General features: G+C 34.7%; 1 protein-coding gene across 1 annotated transcript; it reads right to left on the reverse strand.

Moving 5' to 3' along the window:
• Positions 1-744: 744 nt before the first annotated feature.
• On the reverse strand, positions 745-15,989 carry LOC103975292 (uncharacterized). Its single transcript, XM_009390215.3, has 18 exons — positions 15,582-15,989; positions 10,642-10,881; positions 10,228-10,291; positions 10,009-10,138; positions 9,775-9,919; positions 7,905-8,159; positions 7,743-7,827; positions 6,777-6,879; positions 6,320-6,445; positions 6,133-6,246; positions 4,960-5,078; positions 4,186-4,273; positions 4,020-4,112; positions 3,819-3,908; positions 3,594-3,713; positions 3,378-3,469; positions 1,876-1,930; positions 745-1,142 (listed from the first exon to the last, which is right to left on the reverse strand). The coding sequence occupies exons 1-18, from the start codon at positions 15,766-15,768 to the stop codon at positions 1,104-1,106; spliced, it is 2,145 nt and encodes a 714-aa protein (XP_009388490.2). The 5' UTR covers positions 15,769-15,989; the 3' UTR covers positions 745-1,103.
• Positions 15,990-19,855: the final 3,866 nt, after the last annotated feature.

Below are 19,855 nucleotides of genomic sequence, written 5' to 3' on the forward strand. Positions count from 1 at the left end.
CTTCTCCCTCTGACTTTGTCCCCCCCTTCAATTTCATTATCTTCTCTAACGACCTACCCAACAACGACATCAATGGTAATCCTTATCTCTTACACCGTCATATTTCTCTTGTTTTACCATCTTACTTATCACCCTTATCCAGGAGCTTCACAAAGGTTGAATTCAACACCTGGATCTCGAGACAATGTAGAAGATAAGAATTACCACCGTTGTTGTCGTTAGGTAGATCATCCAAGAGGATAACGTAATAAGAGAAATGAGACAATGCATGAGATGAGAATTACGACTGATGTTGTCATGGGTAGACCAAACAAAGACAAAAAAAGAAATGATACAATAAAATTATCTATTTTTAATGTCATTTCTACATATGACAACATGCACCTTCCATCAACAGAATCAATAACATGAAAAAAAATAAAAATTAAATATATTATTTTTATAACTATAAAGATCCAATATAACTTTTTAAAATATATGACAATATAAATTTTTTAAAATATAAATATCAAAATATAAAAGATAACTATCATAAGATCCTTTTAACCTATATATATATATATATATATATAGAGAGAGAGAGAGAGAGAGAGAGAGAGAGAGAGAGAGAGAGAGAGAAAGAGATAGGCTAAATTAACAGCAAAATGACAAACATTATATTTGAACTTTCTTTTAGAGAATTTGATGAAAGGCGAATGAGACAGAAATGAATTGCTCATCTTCTTTCTCAAACCATATCGAGAATTGAAGGAATCAGCCACACATCGCTTCTACAAGAAGAATGGAAAAAAATTTTGTATGATCTTTTACAAAATAATACAGGAAGCAACCTGAAAACAACTCAACCAAGGACATGAGGTTTTGGCTTCCTATATTTGCGCTGATAAGAACATCAATTCTCGTTATTTGATACTGCTGATGATCTTATGTAATATTGACACAAAGAATGACAAGAATACTATCCAGTCTCTTATGTACAATACACTTGAGAGCATTCTGTCGCGACATGGGAATGAAGAGTCAGCATCAAGGTAGGGACAAACATGTTTCTCCGTCTGCTCAAGTACGATGAAAATTCTGCTCAAGTACGATGAAAATTCATTTTACACGCTTTGTTCGCCTTGTTCGCCGGATAAAGCATCCTGTAAAAGAACATTCAGTCATCCGTTGAACGAGCACCAATAAGCATATCATTTACAGAATATGTTCTATAAATTATGGGATGCTGATTGATATTGATTCAAAGAATATTGGGAAAATAAACGGAATTTTCACACGAAAAATGCATCGAATTACTTGGTTTATCAAAGTATGTGTTGGTTTTTAATTTCCCAAACGGAGGGCATCCTAGAAATGACTATGGGTAAAACACCAGAAACTTCTGCCCTTCCCTGGTTCCTTCCACCAAGACTCACCAGACCCCCCCCTTTTGCCACTAAAATATGGAAGGAATTTTTCTATCAGCAACCTGTAGCGATCAGTTTCAGCATTCAACCTGAACCAGACAACCTGAACCAGAACACAATCTGACATTGTTGCTGACATGTTCTTTTGAACCTCATGTACATTTAATTAACTTTTTTTTTTTGTTCTCAACCTTGAGATTTACTAATAAATACCAATTGCCAAAGGAAAAGGGTGTCAAAAAGCCCATCCTGATTTAGGCCCTGTTTAGTGCTAGCTTGGCCTTGGGCAGAATTCTTGAAATGCAAAAATTATTTAATAACCATGTGGGTGGAAAAAATATGTTTGGAAACGATGGACCACATTGTAGCCCCAATTTACAACATGCAGCCTTGAAGAATGCCCATTGAATTTGAGTCTAATTACAAGTTCTATAAGTCCTCAAAATTTAGTACTTAAAGGAATACTTACATCTCCAGATAATTCCACAGGAAGCAAATTAATGGCATGAGGACTGAAATTGAAACTGTTTCACAGAGAACAAAAGAGAACTGATAAGTCATCAAATCATTTGAGATCATATAGAAAATCAACATAAAACCAGCCCTAAGAAGCAAGAAAAGGCAAACATATGCGTACTTCCAAATAGATAAATGATGTTGAAATGAATCTTTTTAACATAAAGTAATTATATGAAGAAAGAAAAGAAAATAAAGGTTTGGACAGAAGGGCATCCCATCGTAACTTACAAACTCATTGCAAATTTGACCACTAAATTATAAAAAAATATAACAAATTGATAATTGTTACATTAATGATTTATAATGATACAGTTAATTAGCAAATGTCCAAGTAAACAGCAAAGAATGTCAGATTATGGGCATATTAGAAGACAGTTGTAGGAAAGTTTCACCAAGTCACTAAAACTTGTTTTAAAGAACCATTCAAATAAAAAAAATAAATGTCATATCCGTTGAAGTCCATAAGTGAGAGAACAGCATGACATCACACTGTTTTATGTATCGAGAAAACATCAAATAACAAAAAGGCAAACAAGGACAGAAAAGCGGCAAAGTCAAAAGCTTGATTTACTTCATAGTCTACCTGATGCCAAGTATCATTACTAATCCATCTTTGACTGTACATATTGAAAAGGTTAGTTGTTTATTAAATGGTCCTGGTGAACCGCGTTAAATCTAACAAGAAAAATAGCCTCTTTGAAATGGTGAAAAATAAAAAAGTAACCACTCCAGAACAAGGATGGCGAGATCTTGATATGAAAGAATGAAGACACCTTTTTGGAATACATGATTGATTGGTATTGTTATGTTTTCACCATCTACAAGACCATATTCAGTTATAAGACTAGTCATACAAGGAAGATTAATGAGCCCCGACAAACTTGTCAGAAGAGATAATTACAGACATGTTGTAGGATACTATAAGCAAATTTAATTTTCTTTTATCTTGCCATCTCTTACTCCCAACAGAAAATAAAGGATAGGAATGATGTCTATTTATTCTGCAAGGTACAATTTAAGACATGATGCATTACATACTAAAGGCAAAATAAACATGACAACCAGGTTGTAGCATCACAATACTTCACTATTTTGCTTTAGAGCCATTACTAACACTTTTTTTACTGCCATTCCGTGTTGCTAAAATTAGGCAGCTTCATCTTTCATAAACTTATTCCAGTATTTGCAGATATCATGTATAACATTATAACTCACAGGTCTAAAACCCATACTCATCAGAAAAATGTCAAGCCTATTGAAGCACTGCTGTGGAAACTAATTCACTAAATATTCAGTTAAGAAAGGAACTGTGACGGACTGATGGTACCTTTAGTGTTCCTCTGAGTTTCATAAATTAACGAGACAAACAATAATGAAGGCTAATGTCCAACCTAGCATTGAGACCAAAAAGCAATAAAAAAAGAAAAAGCAAAAGACACAAAATGCAGATACCCTTGAGCTAGAACTAGCCGCCACACATATGGAATAAAGAATTCTTCAGGATGACTCTCCTGTTCATAAGTGAACTTCAACTGTGTAAACATCTGCCAAACCATGTTACTCAGTAAGCATAATAATCAAATTAATTTAAGAGTACTTATTCAAAGATTTTTCATTTAAAAATCTGAAAATATATATATTCTTTGCAAAATCATATTTGAACTTCACCTTCATCCCATCACCATGCCATGAACGAGAATTTATGATAATTACTTGAAGAACTTTGTCCACAGACCATTCACCATCCATATGCTGCATATCCATACGGCTGTTGAAAAAATCCAATACCTGCATGAAAAGGATGACTGCTAATTTTCTTCACATTCCACATTATCAATAACAACTGCAAGAAAAGAAATTCATAAACAAGACTGACAAAAATACATTTCATACTGTATATATATTTTCAAGGAGCTCATTAAACCGTGGATGATTCTTGAATGGTTGAAAAAGCTCTTGCCGATGCAAAATTGCATATACAACCTATTTTAAAAGCAGAAGAGTTAGTAATTTATCACATAGAATTCTAATTAATTTATCCAGAAGTTTAAAAAAGAGAGGAAAAGAGAGAAAAAGAGTTAGTTCACTTGGTACCTCAGGATTCCTAGGCAAGGCATATGTAAGAATAGCATTAAGGATTTCCAGTACTATTCTGAGGAAATCAGTATATATGTGAATCTCTGGTGACTGCAAGAAACATCAATGTTAAGCTGATAGGTGAAGAAGGTTGTGCCGATAGGTGTAAAAGATCGAAAACTACCATATCCTCTGTTAAGCTGACTCCTTCCATTTGGTCAGCAGATACTTTTATAACTTTGTCAGTTTTCAACTCGGCTAATTTAGTGTACCTGGAAACAGAATGATGAAGTACATAAGCTATGAAGAAATGGCGCTTTAAAATGCTTGATGCGTCCATGCCAGCACATGTTAAACGCTGACACTTGTTGTATTCTCCTCAACATGTGTTGGGTACTCATATGACATTGAAGAAGCACATAATATATGAAGGAACAGACTTTTCAAATGCTTGCGACTTGGTCATGTACGTGTTGGACCAACACTCCCTATATACTGGGTGCTTCAGTATCCTTGTAACTTCATATGCATTGAATACTTACATCTTTCTAAGGCTTCAAACTATGTCAAATATTATACCAAATGTATGTTGATTTGATTATTGACTTAATGAATTGTATACATTTTGAAGTTGTTCTTTTGAATCTTGCTTAGTACATAATACATATATAGTTGTAATGTATTTAATCGATTTCACATGATGATCATAAATAGATTAAATAACATATAGGAAATATACATGCATTAGTTATCGTGCCTATCTATCGTATCCTACATTTGTAATATTTATCTTGTCAATATGTCTGCATTGTGTTGTGTCCATGTCTCATGTCAGATTTCATGCTAAATGCTTTCCTTTGTAATAGGAACTATTGTTCTTAAAAAAAAGAGCCATACGAGATAATTATTAACTTCGGGTACTTTAACATTTTAAAAAAGATATAATGAAGTGGCATACTTGCGAGAGAGCATATCAAAAAGGCTAACCAGCCGCTGTGAAGCATAGGCACTTAGCCTGTGAACATGTGGAGCCATATTTGCTAGAATTGCCAGACAATTAGTATGAAGATAGATATCCTGTCAAAATTTCAAGGTTGCTTGTGTCAGAATCTTCACTTCAGGTATTTCCAACACAGACACTAGTTAGTTTATGGTGGCTATAATTGCAAGTTTGCAACTGTTAAAATTAAAATAAAATCAATACAGACATTTGGAATGAATTTTTATTGCTTAGAGATAAGATCATAAAGGCAGGTGTCTACTAGCATTCTCAACATGTATTTTATGATATGCCTAAGTACAAACAACCAAAGAGACTACCATGATAATCTATGTGAACTTGTACTGCCAAGCCAATTGTGATTGGACATGTGTACAAAAGAGCTTACTGAATTTTTTTTAAAAAAAACATAGATTAGATACATATAATTTACTAGAATTCGTACCAGACTACCTCAAAACACATGCATAAGCCTAAGAGAAATATGCTGCTGAAACAGCGGGAATTATTGTTCATAACCTAACCAAGAATGTTAGTTGATGATTGTTATAGTTCTGCATAACTTAGATTTATCTCTCATTATAAGTAGAAGGATTTAGCATGATTCCTGACCGAACTCCATAGAGATTTCAAATAATAGTGGTTGCAGCTGAGAGAATGTCAAGCAGTTACAGAACCTTATTAAGATTCATAAAAATCCATCACAGCAAGCACATCACTCAGATGAACTTAGAAGATTCATGTTTGGAATAACAAGAGATGACATTAATAAGGCATGTGTGTGGTTGTTTGTTTTGGTTTGTTTCATTTTTACTTGAAAAGATGGGAGCCTCACCAATCATGGTTCATGTTGAACCTTTAAATAGAGACAGCAGTATATGAAGTATGAAAACAAACTAGCTGCTAAAGCTAACAAAAAAAAAAGCACAAGTTGTTGATCTATCATGGTAAATCTAACCACCAAGAATACTGTAAATAAGAATGAAGTTGTGCTATTACTTTTCATGAAGATACAACTAGAAAACCAAGAACCTTGGAAGGGCACTTCAAGTAATGATCTTTGATTTGTTTGGCAAGAATAACCAAGAAACAATTCTACACATGAATACCATTCGAGAACATTTTCCTTACCCGAAGCTTGGAGAGGTTGTACTTCACAGTCCTAATTAGCACAATTACCATCAAAGAACCAAGAGAAGTGTGATGGAGAAGACGTTCTTCATACCATGGAACACTTGGAAGCATCTGCAGATGAAAATTGTGTAAGTAGCTATTTATGCAGGGAAAAGTGATGGGGAAAAGAGTAAACAGTTCTTACCAACTTATGTATGCTGGCATTGAAAGATGAATCCTGACTGAGAATGAGAAGGATGATAAGAAGCATATATATTTGATTTGATGTCCTCCTTGAAGCATTATAAAGTGTCTCAAGAATTGGCATCAACTGTCCAGCAAAAAGCGTGATTAAACGTCTTGCCATCAGCACATACTTACATAAAGTTCATGTGCTCATGCATATTCAGTAACGTGCTTAGCATTCATGTGACTGTAAGATGAATTACCATGCATTGCCTCACTCTAGTGCATTTATGTTTGTCCACAAACCAAACTAATAAGCATCAAGAAAACTAGGTAAAATTTTCCTTCAGAAGCAACTGAAAAAGGATGCAAAGTAACTTCTTTTTTTAGATTAATATTGTTACTAAGAGATCATAGCACAACTTGCACAACAAACTTAAAAGAGTAGTGATTTTATCAGTAAGTTGAGATCATACCAAAGTATCCAGATCAGTTCGCACCAAAACATACTCAAGAAAATCAGAGTTTCCAAGGACCAAGGAATAAAGTAACAGTACAGATGTCTCATCAGACAAGCACCTGTGACATGAAATGAAGGAGATTGATTGAAAAAGAAAGAGAATATTAAAGCAACATTATGTAGGGAAAAAAAGGAAGTTACAAAAGCAGAATGGTTTAAAGCTCAGTGAAGAAAAGAAAAAGGTGGCCTGATGCACAAGGCTCACACCAATGCAAGGTATCTGCAGGAATTTAATGTGTGCATTCTTGCAAAGCACGAGAGAATTGCTTTCTACAATCACAATATATAACCACTCAAAGATTTAAAGACTTCAAAAGAATACAAATAATGCAATGAATCTTACTAAGTAGGAAATTTTGCAAGGAAAGAACTTATAATAGTAAAGATGTGAAACAATTTTACAGATCTACATGCATATATCCGCACAAAAAAGTCCAAAAAGAACAGAGGGGTTATCAGAAGTTCAAAGTTTCAGAAGCAATTCACAAAACTTGTGATCCTTACAGTCTGCCAAGTTACCACAAAGTCGACAACAATCTTCGAAAATTTAAGATTGCAAAGTCAAAAAAATCACAGGTAAGTTAAACAAATATACATCAATTTTAGTTACATTCCAGCTAAAATAACAACAACAAACATTAAACTTGAATAATTACAGTTGATCAATGAGTCTTTTTCTGACTCCCAATATTCAAAGCCTACGAGCAGTTAAACAATCTTACATAATTCAAAAATCAGGTGAATTACCAAAAAAACATATGCAGGTAAGTTATTGACTAAGAAAACACAACAGTTGTCCTCTAAACATTCACAAGCCCACAAACCATAGAGTAAATGAGATGATATTCTCAAACTGAAAGCAGTATTCAAAGACCAATAACATTCAAATATAAATAAATTGAAAATTTGAAGTGATACATACAGTCCAAGGGAATCAAACAAGGATGCAAAAGGTAATCTAACAAGTGGTCCATTATGTGCGTTTCCCTCAATATCAACACGATCAACTGAAAGCACAAACAATTTTTTAGAATTTATTTAACGGTTGACAGTCAGGAAGTATGCAAGTGAAAATATGTCTCACATTGGATGTCTCTAGCATTTTCTAGTGCCTTGCAGTAAGGATTCTCATAGAAAGATGAACTCTCTCTCAAATAGGTAGTAGAATCAACATCCCCCATATTGTTGTCGGTCAAAGACTTCACCACAAGACACTTTCGATAATGAACAAGTACAAGTAAAACAAGTAGGCTTTTTTCTGCCAACGGACTTCTTGCACCTGCACTGCTTGAACTGAGCAGGTAGTTGAATGTGTAATATGGCAGTAGCACGAAATTAGCTGCAGACATTTAGATGCATATGATTAGACTGCTCTGTGAGAAGATTGTTGAAAAAGCAGCTAAAGCTCTAATAAGGAGGACATGTGATGCAAATCAAGCGTCAAACACTTTTTATAACGGGAGCCACAATCTCAAACAAATAAAATTCAGAATAGAACTCTCAGTCAATTGAACGGAGTTCTGAAATTATGGATACAAGTACGTATATCAGGTGTAATGTGTCCTCTGAAGGCAAAATGCAAATTCCATAAAGATTGCAGCCAGTAATATAGAAACCAATAAAACAAGAAAGAAAGTAGAATTTCAATATGACCAACAAACGATAAAGTTATAAACATCATACTTAAGTAGCAGAACTTCTAAATGTGATGAAACTTTTTGCTTTCCCTAAATAAATCCATGACAAATAAAGAAGAATAATACATTTATAGCCTTCCATTGGACATCTTTAGGCTTTCACTTTCATTCTGTAACATGCCAACTGAAACCAATTTAAAATTACAAGACTAGACACATTTTTTCCTCCTGCTTTGAGATCATTCTCACTTACTTTGGCCCATTTTGAGCTTTCAAGGTTGCTAATTGTACCCCAAGAGAGCATATCAAAACAATACTCTTGTGGTGGAGGGAGTATTGGCTTTAAAAATCCAGCTCTTATGGATTACAATTGATCAATTTGCATGTCTCAATCCTTTCACTCTTTGGAGGATCATTTGAAAGATCAAAGTGATTCTTTCCACCTAAAAGCAACCCAACATAGTCTGTGATTATCATATGCTGTATGAAATGCCTACTAACCCACTGAATGATTAGTCCAACTTCATGGTACCGTATCAACAACGAAAAACTTGACATCGAAGCCATCATAACCAAATCTACGAGGCAGTTCATCTTCAAGCTAATATTTCACCACCTCAAATCTTTGAAGAAGTCCAAGATAATAAGGATTTCAATGTTGGACATGTCAAACAGGTGTCACCACCATGTATTAAGCAGGAAAGATGGAAGCAAAGCACACTAGTATACTCTGTTACACGAACAAAGCCACTTGACGTCTACAAGATTTGATTAACTAGAAGCAATGTGATTAACTAACAGCACAGTGTTCATTTCATATCTAAAACTAGCTATAATCATTCCTTTGGGTAATTCAAGCAAATTCATATCGAAAACTAGCCATAATCATTCCTTAGTCTTGAATTGAATGCTCTGAAACTGAACTTAAATATAATCTGAACTTCCAATGGGAAAGAAAAATAGAAAATTTCTTCCTTAAAGATACAAACATAACTATGGAAAAGAATGACTATAAGATATCCATCAATAACTTGAAGTATTATTCTCAATTGTCGAATCTCCATATAAACCCGAAACCTTAATTTTGTATATAGAACAGAACCATGAACCAAGTCTATATTCACCTTTTAAAATAAAGGATAAAAGTATTAATTGGTACTGTTAGTAGTGTCTGTTCTGCAACAAAACTGGCCACAACATCTAGCAAACAGTATAAATAGACAAATTGAGAGCAAATATGTGGTGGTGCTCATGTATTTGATGAATATTAGAGAAGCCCTTTAGAATGATGCAAAGAAATGGAAAGAACAATATTACCAGCCACAGAACCAACTCTTTGCAGAACGCCTGACTGGTTCCCTTCAGGAGAGAAAGGATATGTTGAGCCATCAAAAGGAAAGCGCGGACGAGTTATAAAATTCAACAATAGCTTCCGAACTGTGGAAGCTACCACGGCACTTTCCTGATCAGAAAAGAAATCATTGGAGATATTCATAGATAGGTTTTTTCTTTGATTTGGAAAAACAAAAGGTGTCTATTTCCTGTTCGTACCTGAAGCATTGCTGCATCAATAAATGGATGAACATCTTTCGGCCCTGGTGATGGTCCAGAGCAGAGTTGAGTCGACATTGCCACCAACATCAAATTCAGCAGTTCATGATGGAGGAGGCATGATCGAGGACTTGCAATGGAGATATAAATTTATTTAGAACAAGCGGAGCAAATTATTTCTGACCAGGACTTTCATTTCGAGCAGTGTAACAAATATACCTTACATCTGAGGAACCAACAAAACTGAGCATGCCTCGTATGATGAAAACTTCAATGCTTTGATCTACAAGAGGCAAGACAAAATTCACATTCAAAGGCACAATTGCCCACAAAAATTGGTCAGCCATTTCTAGCAAATGACCCACTCATGCTAATATAAAATATAACAGTAGTAAAACCTCATATTAGCTTCAAGAGAAATGGAATTACCAATAGGAAAATATGATGATCTAAGATATATAACACAAACAGCAATTTAATTGTCATTGAAATCTTTTTGCATAAAAGTGGAGTCTCCAAATTTGTTAATAGTTACTAATAATTACTTGGCCACAAATAACTAAATGATAGCAGTTAATTCGTATAAATACTGACAGTATAATTGTAAATAGTTCCTGAAAAGTAAACCAATACCAGTAGGCAAATTACACTGCCTCTTCTCATCTTTATCAAGGTTGAGATGTAGCTCTTCAAAATTTGCACCTTTTACATTCTCAATTATGAACTTAAGAAATACAGATGATATGTATGCTGCATTGACAGACTTTCGATAAGCTGTAGCCGATCCTGAAGAAGTTGAGATCAAGTCTTGCAAACACCACGCCAAGTGAATCAAAATTTTTGCAAGATGGTTTGTGTGGTAGTTGTGTTGTGCTGCACATTCATCGAGAGCAAATAAAATAAGCATCTGAAAAGAAATTCATATGAGAAGGCATACTCTAATCAATTGTGACCAATCACAACATGCAAATATTCAATGCAACCCATATTCCACAACCAAGTGTTTCATCTTTTATAGCCTAATTAATCTTTGATGAATGCAACCTGAGAGTCCCCGGAACCAATAGGTGAATATGTATATGTATATATATATATATATATATATATATATATATATATATATATATATATATATATATATATATATATATATATATATATATATATATATATATATGTATGAAAGAAAATATAACCAAATGTATCATCAGTATAATTTGAAATGCTTTTCTAACCAGCTTAAAACTCTATCCTTCCCAATGGTGCCTGTTTGACAAGCCAAGACAGCTGTAGTTGAGAGATAGGCATTACTGAACTTAAAAAACCAATTAATAAATAGGAAACTGACATTCATAAGTAACAAAAATAAATAACAACAGAAATGCTCAAATAAGAACCACCCACAATTTTCTTGTCCATGGAGAAGAGCGTATATGAATAAGAAAACAGAAGTGTCTCTTATTATTTACCTGCAAGCCAACTATTTGCAAATCAATTTGCAGTGATAAGATTATATGCAAAATTGAACCCCTGCAATTAAATTTCTTTTCCAGTGACAGTACTTGCAAAATCATCCTTTTTCATGAAAAAACTCTTTCGGCCATGCTCCATGGAACCAAGACAAGATTTGTTGCCAGCAAAGAAAACAGGCTGTATTGCTACGTGGAACTTGAATCCATGAATCATCTTATAGATGATCATCTATATCATTTTTTTACTTTAAATGCTACATTGAGCATAATTTCCCCCTAACTGTTCCTCCTCTTGTTTGCTTGTTGATGTATTACTCAGTCAAACACCACGAATGATGGTGCAAAACAAATGGAAGGTGTCATGCAAGAAACACAGGCAGGAAAAGCAAAAGCATCATCAACTTGAAGATTTTGAATTCTTTCAAGCATTTATATGAACCGACGTTCGTAATTTTGTACCGTACTGGAGTATCGAGTTCAGCTCGATACGAGCGGTACGCTATGGCATACTGCTCGATATATATATATATATATATAGTTAAAAAAATAAAAAAAGAGGCGACGTAATGTCGTTTCTTCTCCCCGCGCAAGTTAAGAGAAGTCACCAACGACACCAAGGTCTCCCGACGAAGCCTCGGTGATGTCACCGAGGTTTCTTCTCGCCATGTCGAGGCTTCTTGTCCCCGCGCGGATTAGGATAAGTTGTCGATGACGCTGAGGCCTCGTTGCCTCAAACGAGGAGGCGACATCTCATATGCGACATTCGATGAGGGAGGGCGGCAACGAATCGGGACCGTCGAGGGAGAGCGACGTCGGATCTCCAGATTCTCCCTTTTCTTCCTCCTCTTCTTCTCCCTCTTCTTCCTTCTCCCTCGACTAATACCGTCCGGTAGCGGGCGACGACGGTCAAAATCGACCGTCACCGACCGATTTTGGATGGTAACGGGGCGGAAACAACCCCGGTCGATGGTATTACCCGGTAGCAGGCGATCCATGTGTCGATCTGCTGGCGGACCGGTATCATATCGAAATTAAAAACCCTGATCTGAACTACCCAAATAACCCAATGTATTCTTTATTGTTTTAAGAGACCCTTTTCAGTTTTTTGAGACACTTTTTTAATAAGAAACACAGTTGATGACCATTCCTTCAGTTCTTTGGATTGGAACCCCTAATCAACATTCTAGCCTTATCTTAGGAAATAGAGAAATATCGTACAGCAACTTATTGCTTTCAGTTCTATTGGTTGCAATTATCATCAACTAACAAAAAGCATGCCTTTTTATTTTCTAACAACACCTACTCAACCCATGATCTGACATCACACATCTCTCCTTCTTCGGCGCCGTTGATCCACTGTATACCAACAATAACAACAAAGCCTTAAGTCCCAACTATTTTGGATTGGTTGTATCATGTATGGATCTTGTACCACCATTGAGATCCGTAAAAACTCATATACTTATTTAAGTTCAAAGCAATTAAATCTTTATTTATAGTTTCTATTAAAGTTTTTTTAGGTCTTCCTCGACCTTTCATCGTACCACTAACATTAATCATTTTACCTCTTTCAACTACCGCATCCGAATGTTTCCTAGGTACATGCCCATATCATCTTAAACGATTTTCTCTCATTTTATCCTCTATTGAAATAATACCTAGTTGTTCACGAATAAAAGTATTTATTTTTCTATCTTTCCGAATAATTTCATACATCCATCTCATCATTCTTATCTCGGTAAAACAAACTTTTTGTATATGTTGCTTCTTAATTATTCAACACTCAGATTCATAAAACATTATTGGTCTCAAAACTATTTTATTTTTTTTTTTTAATCTCAAAAGTATCCGATGACCACACAAAACTCCTAACACCTCTCATCATTTTAACCATCCTGTTTTTATTCTATGAATAGTATATTCATCGATCTCTCCATCTTGCTGAATAATTGATCTAAGATACCTAAGGCTTTTACTTAAAAAGACTTCCTGTCCATCCAACTTAACTATATTCTCATATTTATTCCTAAAATCACTAAAACTATATTTTATATATTCAGTTTTAATCCTACTTAATCTAAACCTTTAGTTTCTAAGGCTTGCCTTCATAACTTAAATTTATAATTAATTTTACTCAGGGTCTCATTAATTAAAACAATATTATCTACAAATAACATACATCAGAGAGGTCTATCATGTAAGTGACTAGTAAATTCATCCATTATCAATGTGAAATAGTATGAACTTAATGCGGAACCTAGATATAATCCTATACTAATAAAAAAACTCACTAGACAGGCTCCCTATGGTTCTAGCACTAGTAGCTACATTATCATACATATCTCTAATAACATTAATATAATTAGTGGATATATCTTTCTTTCTAAAACCTACCATAATAAATCTCTAGGAACTCTATCATAAGCCTTCTCTAAGTTAATAAAAACCATATACAAATCTTTGTTTTTCTACCTATACTTTTCTATTAATTTTCTTAATAAATAAATAGCTTCTATGGTTGATCTTTCAGGCATAAAACCAAATTGATTTTTAAATATATTTGTTTCAAGTCTTATCCTACTTTCGATAACTCTTTCTCAAAATTTCATAATATATACCATAGTTTCCAATTTAACTAATCAAATCCCACATGACAAGCATGAGACTTATGATCTTATCTTTTGAAAATGCATGTTCAAACCATGTCTATTCAAAAGCTAATCAACTTCTATTGCATTGGTAAACTCCGAAATCAACAAGAAATTCATGCGATGAACTGTAGCGCCATGGTTTTTACAAAAGAAAGGTGACATAAAGGTTCAAGTGTCGCTTCTAAACTTATCAGTTGCTCTCTTGGCCATGAGCATCTAAATCTCACTTGACATACTGTCTTGTATATGAGTCCTCTTTAATTCTTCATAATATGAGTTAGTGTCAAACATCAAATTTGGCAATACTCATGCCAACACATACAGATCCTAGTTAAATACACTAGAATGAAAGTTGAAAGACTATATCTTAGTTTTAGATACCTCAGAACTTTTGGCCTCCTGAGCAAACAATTCTCAAACTACTAACCAAAAGGTCCATAGCAGACGATATATTTATTCTCCTGAGACTTGCATCATAATTATAATGCATTCAGAAGTAACATTTATGATATAGAACTCCAAAACTAATTAATTTAAAGCAACTGGATATCTCAGAAACAACAAAAAAAAGAGAGACTATAGAGGATTTTGAATGCATTGGCATATTCACATTCTTGACATGTCTCAAAACAAAGTAACTATAATTTGCACAGCCTTAGTTTCAAAAATAAAATTGCATGGTGTCTTGCATTTCTTAGTCCCAACAAGAGACATAATAAGTCATGCATAACTAACAATGCCCTTGTTCTTTAACCTCGAGCACCAACAGCAACAGAGGGCACCATTACGTGGCAGGTAATGTGATCTACCAACAAGATTATCACGCTAACCACATCTAGTGAAAGAAACTAATCATCATAATTATGCATGAGTTCATTCAGAAACAATTTTGCCACACTAGGACTTAAGGTGGACATCCACATTCCTGGCTTTCCAATTTTTCAACCATATACATAATTAGAGAATACATCTAGGCCCCAACAAAAGAAAATGAAATTACGCATAACTAACTTTGCCCATATGCTTGAACCTTGAGCACCAACCAGAAACAGAGGGCACCATTACATGGCAGGTGTCAGCATCTATCGACAAGATTATTATGCTAACCACATTTAGTGAACAAAATTATTCATCATTAACCGTCGTTGGGACTTCTATCAAATAATAGTATCAGTGATCGAAAATTATTCATCAAAGATTATTATGATAGCCTATCAACAAGATTATGAAACATGAGTTCATCTAGAAAACACAATTGTACCACAGAAGGACTTCTATCGAATAATAGTAATGTAGGTAGACGTCTTAATTCCCACCCTTCCAGATCTTCGACCTTATACATAATAAGAGATTAGTTCCAGTGGATCATTCAGCATCAAACCTCTCCATAAACCAAGAAAAGGAATTATTTCTATAAACAGAGAATGAAAATGGAAGGCGAGCCACTGACCAAACAACTGGCAAGCCTGCAAGACGCGATCTTGCGGCCACTGTAGCGTGAGGGGGAGCTCCAGCAGCTGGTTCCAGAAGTCGGAAGATAGCGGGTAGGGCTTCTCCCCGACGAACGCGGCCATCAGGTTCTCCGCCGCGTCCTGCGGCCTCGCGCCGCCCCTCGGCGTCGACGGCGCGGCGCCCATTTCGAAGGGAACCCGAAACGCTAGAACCCTAAAACTCCACCTCGCCCTCAGATCAAAAGGGAGAAGCGCAGATCCAACGATGGAATCCCACCTCGACGTCCCCGGGAGACGAGATCGCGTCGAAGCCGACCAAATGAGGCAAGAACTTGGGATTGAAGCAAAGGGGAAGAAGAGGCGAGTTATTAATCTCTCCCTTCCTTTTTCTTCCTTTCTACTCGTTTCGATTTTATGCCATTATTTTTCCCCTTTTCTTGAGCTAATTATTTGTGGGTGGTCGGTGAAGACTAATATAATGACTAAAATACCCTTTCCTACACGAACGATGCTTTCGAAATAACGGCAATCTAACTGTAACAGCGTTTTATTGTGATACGTATAACGGGAAATTTAGAAATCTTCTAAACCGTTACAATGTTTGTATATCTTTGGACAAATGTGTAAGCTTATTTTGTTGGTCTATATTTTATGTGCAATCCTTGATTTTAGGATTTCAAAACCTTTTTATCTTTTATTATCGTCCATTGCAAATCATAATAATACATAGCAATTGTGATAACGGTTTGGAAGTAACGCGTACATTTATTTGTGTAACTGGTATTTACGTTAAGGGCGAATTCGTCCTTTTACCGGGATAGCTGTTTCGCTGTTCCAGAGTGGAACCGGATCCGGTGCTAACGGTGAAGGAGAGGCGATCTCGGCCGTTCAGTTGAAGAAGTCAATAAGTGAACGGTCGAGATGGTTGAATTGACGTGGCTAACTCGTATGGTTGGTGGGTTGGCACTCCCGAGGTTACGAGTCGATCCGGTTGACTTATCAGCACGCAGTGCGTTGAATAAACTGCTCTCGCTTGAATTATGCTCTTCGGCCTAACCTTATATCCCATTAATTTCTATTTGGATTGTCGATGTGTAATCGAAGTGTATACATGAAATCTTGGTGGACTCGATTGATGGGTGGTGGTGGAGCGATCGGCATGAGATGCAAGGGGTCAACGGTGCAACGTTATCAAATTTCTTTTGACTTTTCTGGGACGTAAGTTGGTCGCATTAACGTTGGTTCCTTGGAAAGGAGAACATCCCGTTGACTTTCAATGTGAGACCTCATCCATCCTGCATCTGCTGCTCCCAACTCCAACCTTGTAATGATGGAGGACAACCTTTATGTCTCCAACAAGGAAAATGGCCTTCATGATTTTTCGTCCTTCTCTAGCATTTAGATATCCTTTTTATCTTTATGTTTGATGTGAATGTCATATGATTAAAAGTAAAAAAAATTTATAGAAATCAAAACTTAGAAGAAATTAGAGTGCAAAAATAAAATATTTAAAGGATAAATAAAGAATTAATTATAAATTTTCTCCTGTAATTAGTTATTTTTAGTATTTCGATTCTAATTTTTAAAAATTATATTGACATATTTATACTTATAAAAGTAAAATATTTAATCTTATTTCTTTTCACATTATTGATTCTACTTACGAAAATACTATACGTGTTTAGTGATAAATCAAAGTACGATATAGTCAACACATGCTCAGTGATAAACTTTGTGATATTTTTATCAATAAAATCGACGGTTTAAGGAAAAACGAAACTAAATATTTCACTTTAATCAGTATAGGAATCTCAATATTAAGATACTAAAGATAACTAATTTGTAAAGAATAATCTATAATTACCTCACATCTTTTTCTTTCTCTATCTTATGTTGAGTAGATTAATCGTTGTAGTCTTCATTTTCTCCTCCTCTCTTAATTTTTATTTGTATAAAACTTTTTGAGACGTTTAAGAAGGATCTATAATTTCTTTCCTTTCCGGTGGGGTTTAATTATAATCATCATTAAATAAATTATAAGAATATATTTAGAAATGCAAATATAATTATACCTTGTTTATGTCTTAAGCTTTCAGATTTAATGATATTAATCAAGAATATGGCTTATGCTTCAAACCCATTCCAAAGACTAGCCTACTAAAATAAGATAATAATATAATCCAATATAATTTAAAGGTCGTAACACATAATTAATATTTAGGAAGAAGATAAACATATTTGGATACCTAGAAGGAGAAAAATGTTCGTCTTTTGATGCATTAAGTCTAAAGTTAAATCACTATATATTGACAGCGATCATATTTAATTCTCATTGGTTGCTTAATCCAATTAATTAAAGCTTATCTTGTTGTCACCAATCTCATCCAAATGTTCATGTTTATCTAATGGAAAGAGATTTGAGGATAGAGTAGTCCCTATTAATTTCTATCATGACATCCAATGATGTGAACTCCATAGACTCCTAACTTGGATTACATAATAATTAAGGTTAGATTAAGGATATTTGGATCATTATCTCCTGAAATAAAGGTCTCATGGGACCAAATTATTCTTTGCTCTTGAAGTGACTAATATACCCCTCCATGATTAATACAGTCATATTTGATCAAACCTGATGAACTGCAAGCATTAGTATGTCATTTTACTCTTCATGACTAAAATACCTTTTATGACGATTAATTCTTCTTATGAATATAACATCTAAAATGAGATTAGAGTGATTTAAACACAATCTAATTGAATTCGAAGTCACCTCATTATACTAATAGTAAAATAAGAATGAAGATAAATGATGATGTAATAAATGACGCTTATCATGCGGCGCCTAAGAGACTTTGAATCCGTTATCGAAGACATATAATATTATCCTATCGATCGAGGAATAAATGAATTAATCTCTCATCTTTAAAAATATTTTTTAGATTCATCCTAAGAGGATAAAATCAAACACATATCAATTGGCATAAAAATATACTCATTTGGTAGACACCAAAGACAGGAACTCTATTCTGTGTGAAGAGAGCTCCAAGAGGAGAGGATGCCAATGGGAAGAAGCCAAGCCGGCCGGAGAAACATGAACAAGGCCACAGTTTAGTTAAAACCGTTAAAAGAACAAAGGCTAAATGGGATTCTTTGACTCAAAGGACAGACTAAAATTGTTGTTTGACTGTTACCACTGCTACCTCTTCCTCTCACGCACTCATCATCTCGATGCATGTTGGATGTGTGTCTCTCCAACAATCACACTGAAATATCCACACTTGTGTGATTGTGATGTGGCTTTGGGCCTTTTACAGCATATATTATATGGTGTCAGTGTCATATAATAGTCAACTAAACAACAAGAAACCATTTTGAAATTCTCGGCCACTGTGATCCACCAATCAATACTTCCAATATAGACTTCAAAGTTATTCTATCTCTTGTCCATCAATATCTAGTAAGATATCATTCGATAAATTTATTAATATTGATATGATAATTAAAGATATAAATTTTGGAATATTATTTGATAATTTTTTATTTCTAAGATTGTGCACTGAAAATGATTTGGTTTGAAGTGTAACCTAATTGGAATCATTGAACTAATTCAATGATTCATCAAATTAAAAAGTGATTTAATTTCGAAACACGAAATACTGACAATTCTGAGTAAGTTCAAAATCAATGGAGAAAACTAAATAAGTTATATAACGAAGTGATTAGGATTTATATTTCTTTTGTTTAGGAACCAAAAACCAATGATTCCGATTTCGTGATCAGATCCATGTAAGAATTCAAAACAATCTCATTCCATAATTTTTTTTAAAATTTAAAATATTAATATGATTATTGTGCACTATACTTGTTTATTAAGGATCGAGAAGCTTTATTTGATAATTTTTACTATGATTACGGAGTAACAGATAAAAAGGGATCATTTGGTCGGCCGACCATTAGTGTGGCCTGTAGGTTCACGAGAAATTATCCACTTTGGGCGGTGAGCATATTCGCACGGTTTTCTCATTTCAAAGCTCGTGAACTCTAAAAGGCACCTATGAGGATAAAAGAGACGTGGACTTATGAGCTCTTGGTTTCCATACTCTTCAACCAATATACAACTAAATGGCTTTATCAGTGCTCCCTCCCGTAGGGGAGCCAAGGACTCATAACCGAGGTGCATGTCTTGGGAGCGAGTTTGTTCGGCCGAGGTGTAGGCCTTAGACTCTCCTTTTAGCGACAATCTAATAAATGACCATTTGATCAACCGGTC

This window comes from Musa acuminata, chromosome BXJ2-2 (genome assembly GCF_036884655.1).
Source record: "Musa acuminata AAA Group cultivar baxijiao chromosome BXJ2-2, Cavendish_Baxijiao_AAA, whole genome shotgun sequence".
Classification (NCBI taxonomy): Eukaryota; Viridiplantae; Streptophyta; class Magnoliopsida; order Zingiberales; family Musaceae; genus Musa; species Musa acuminata.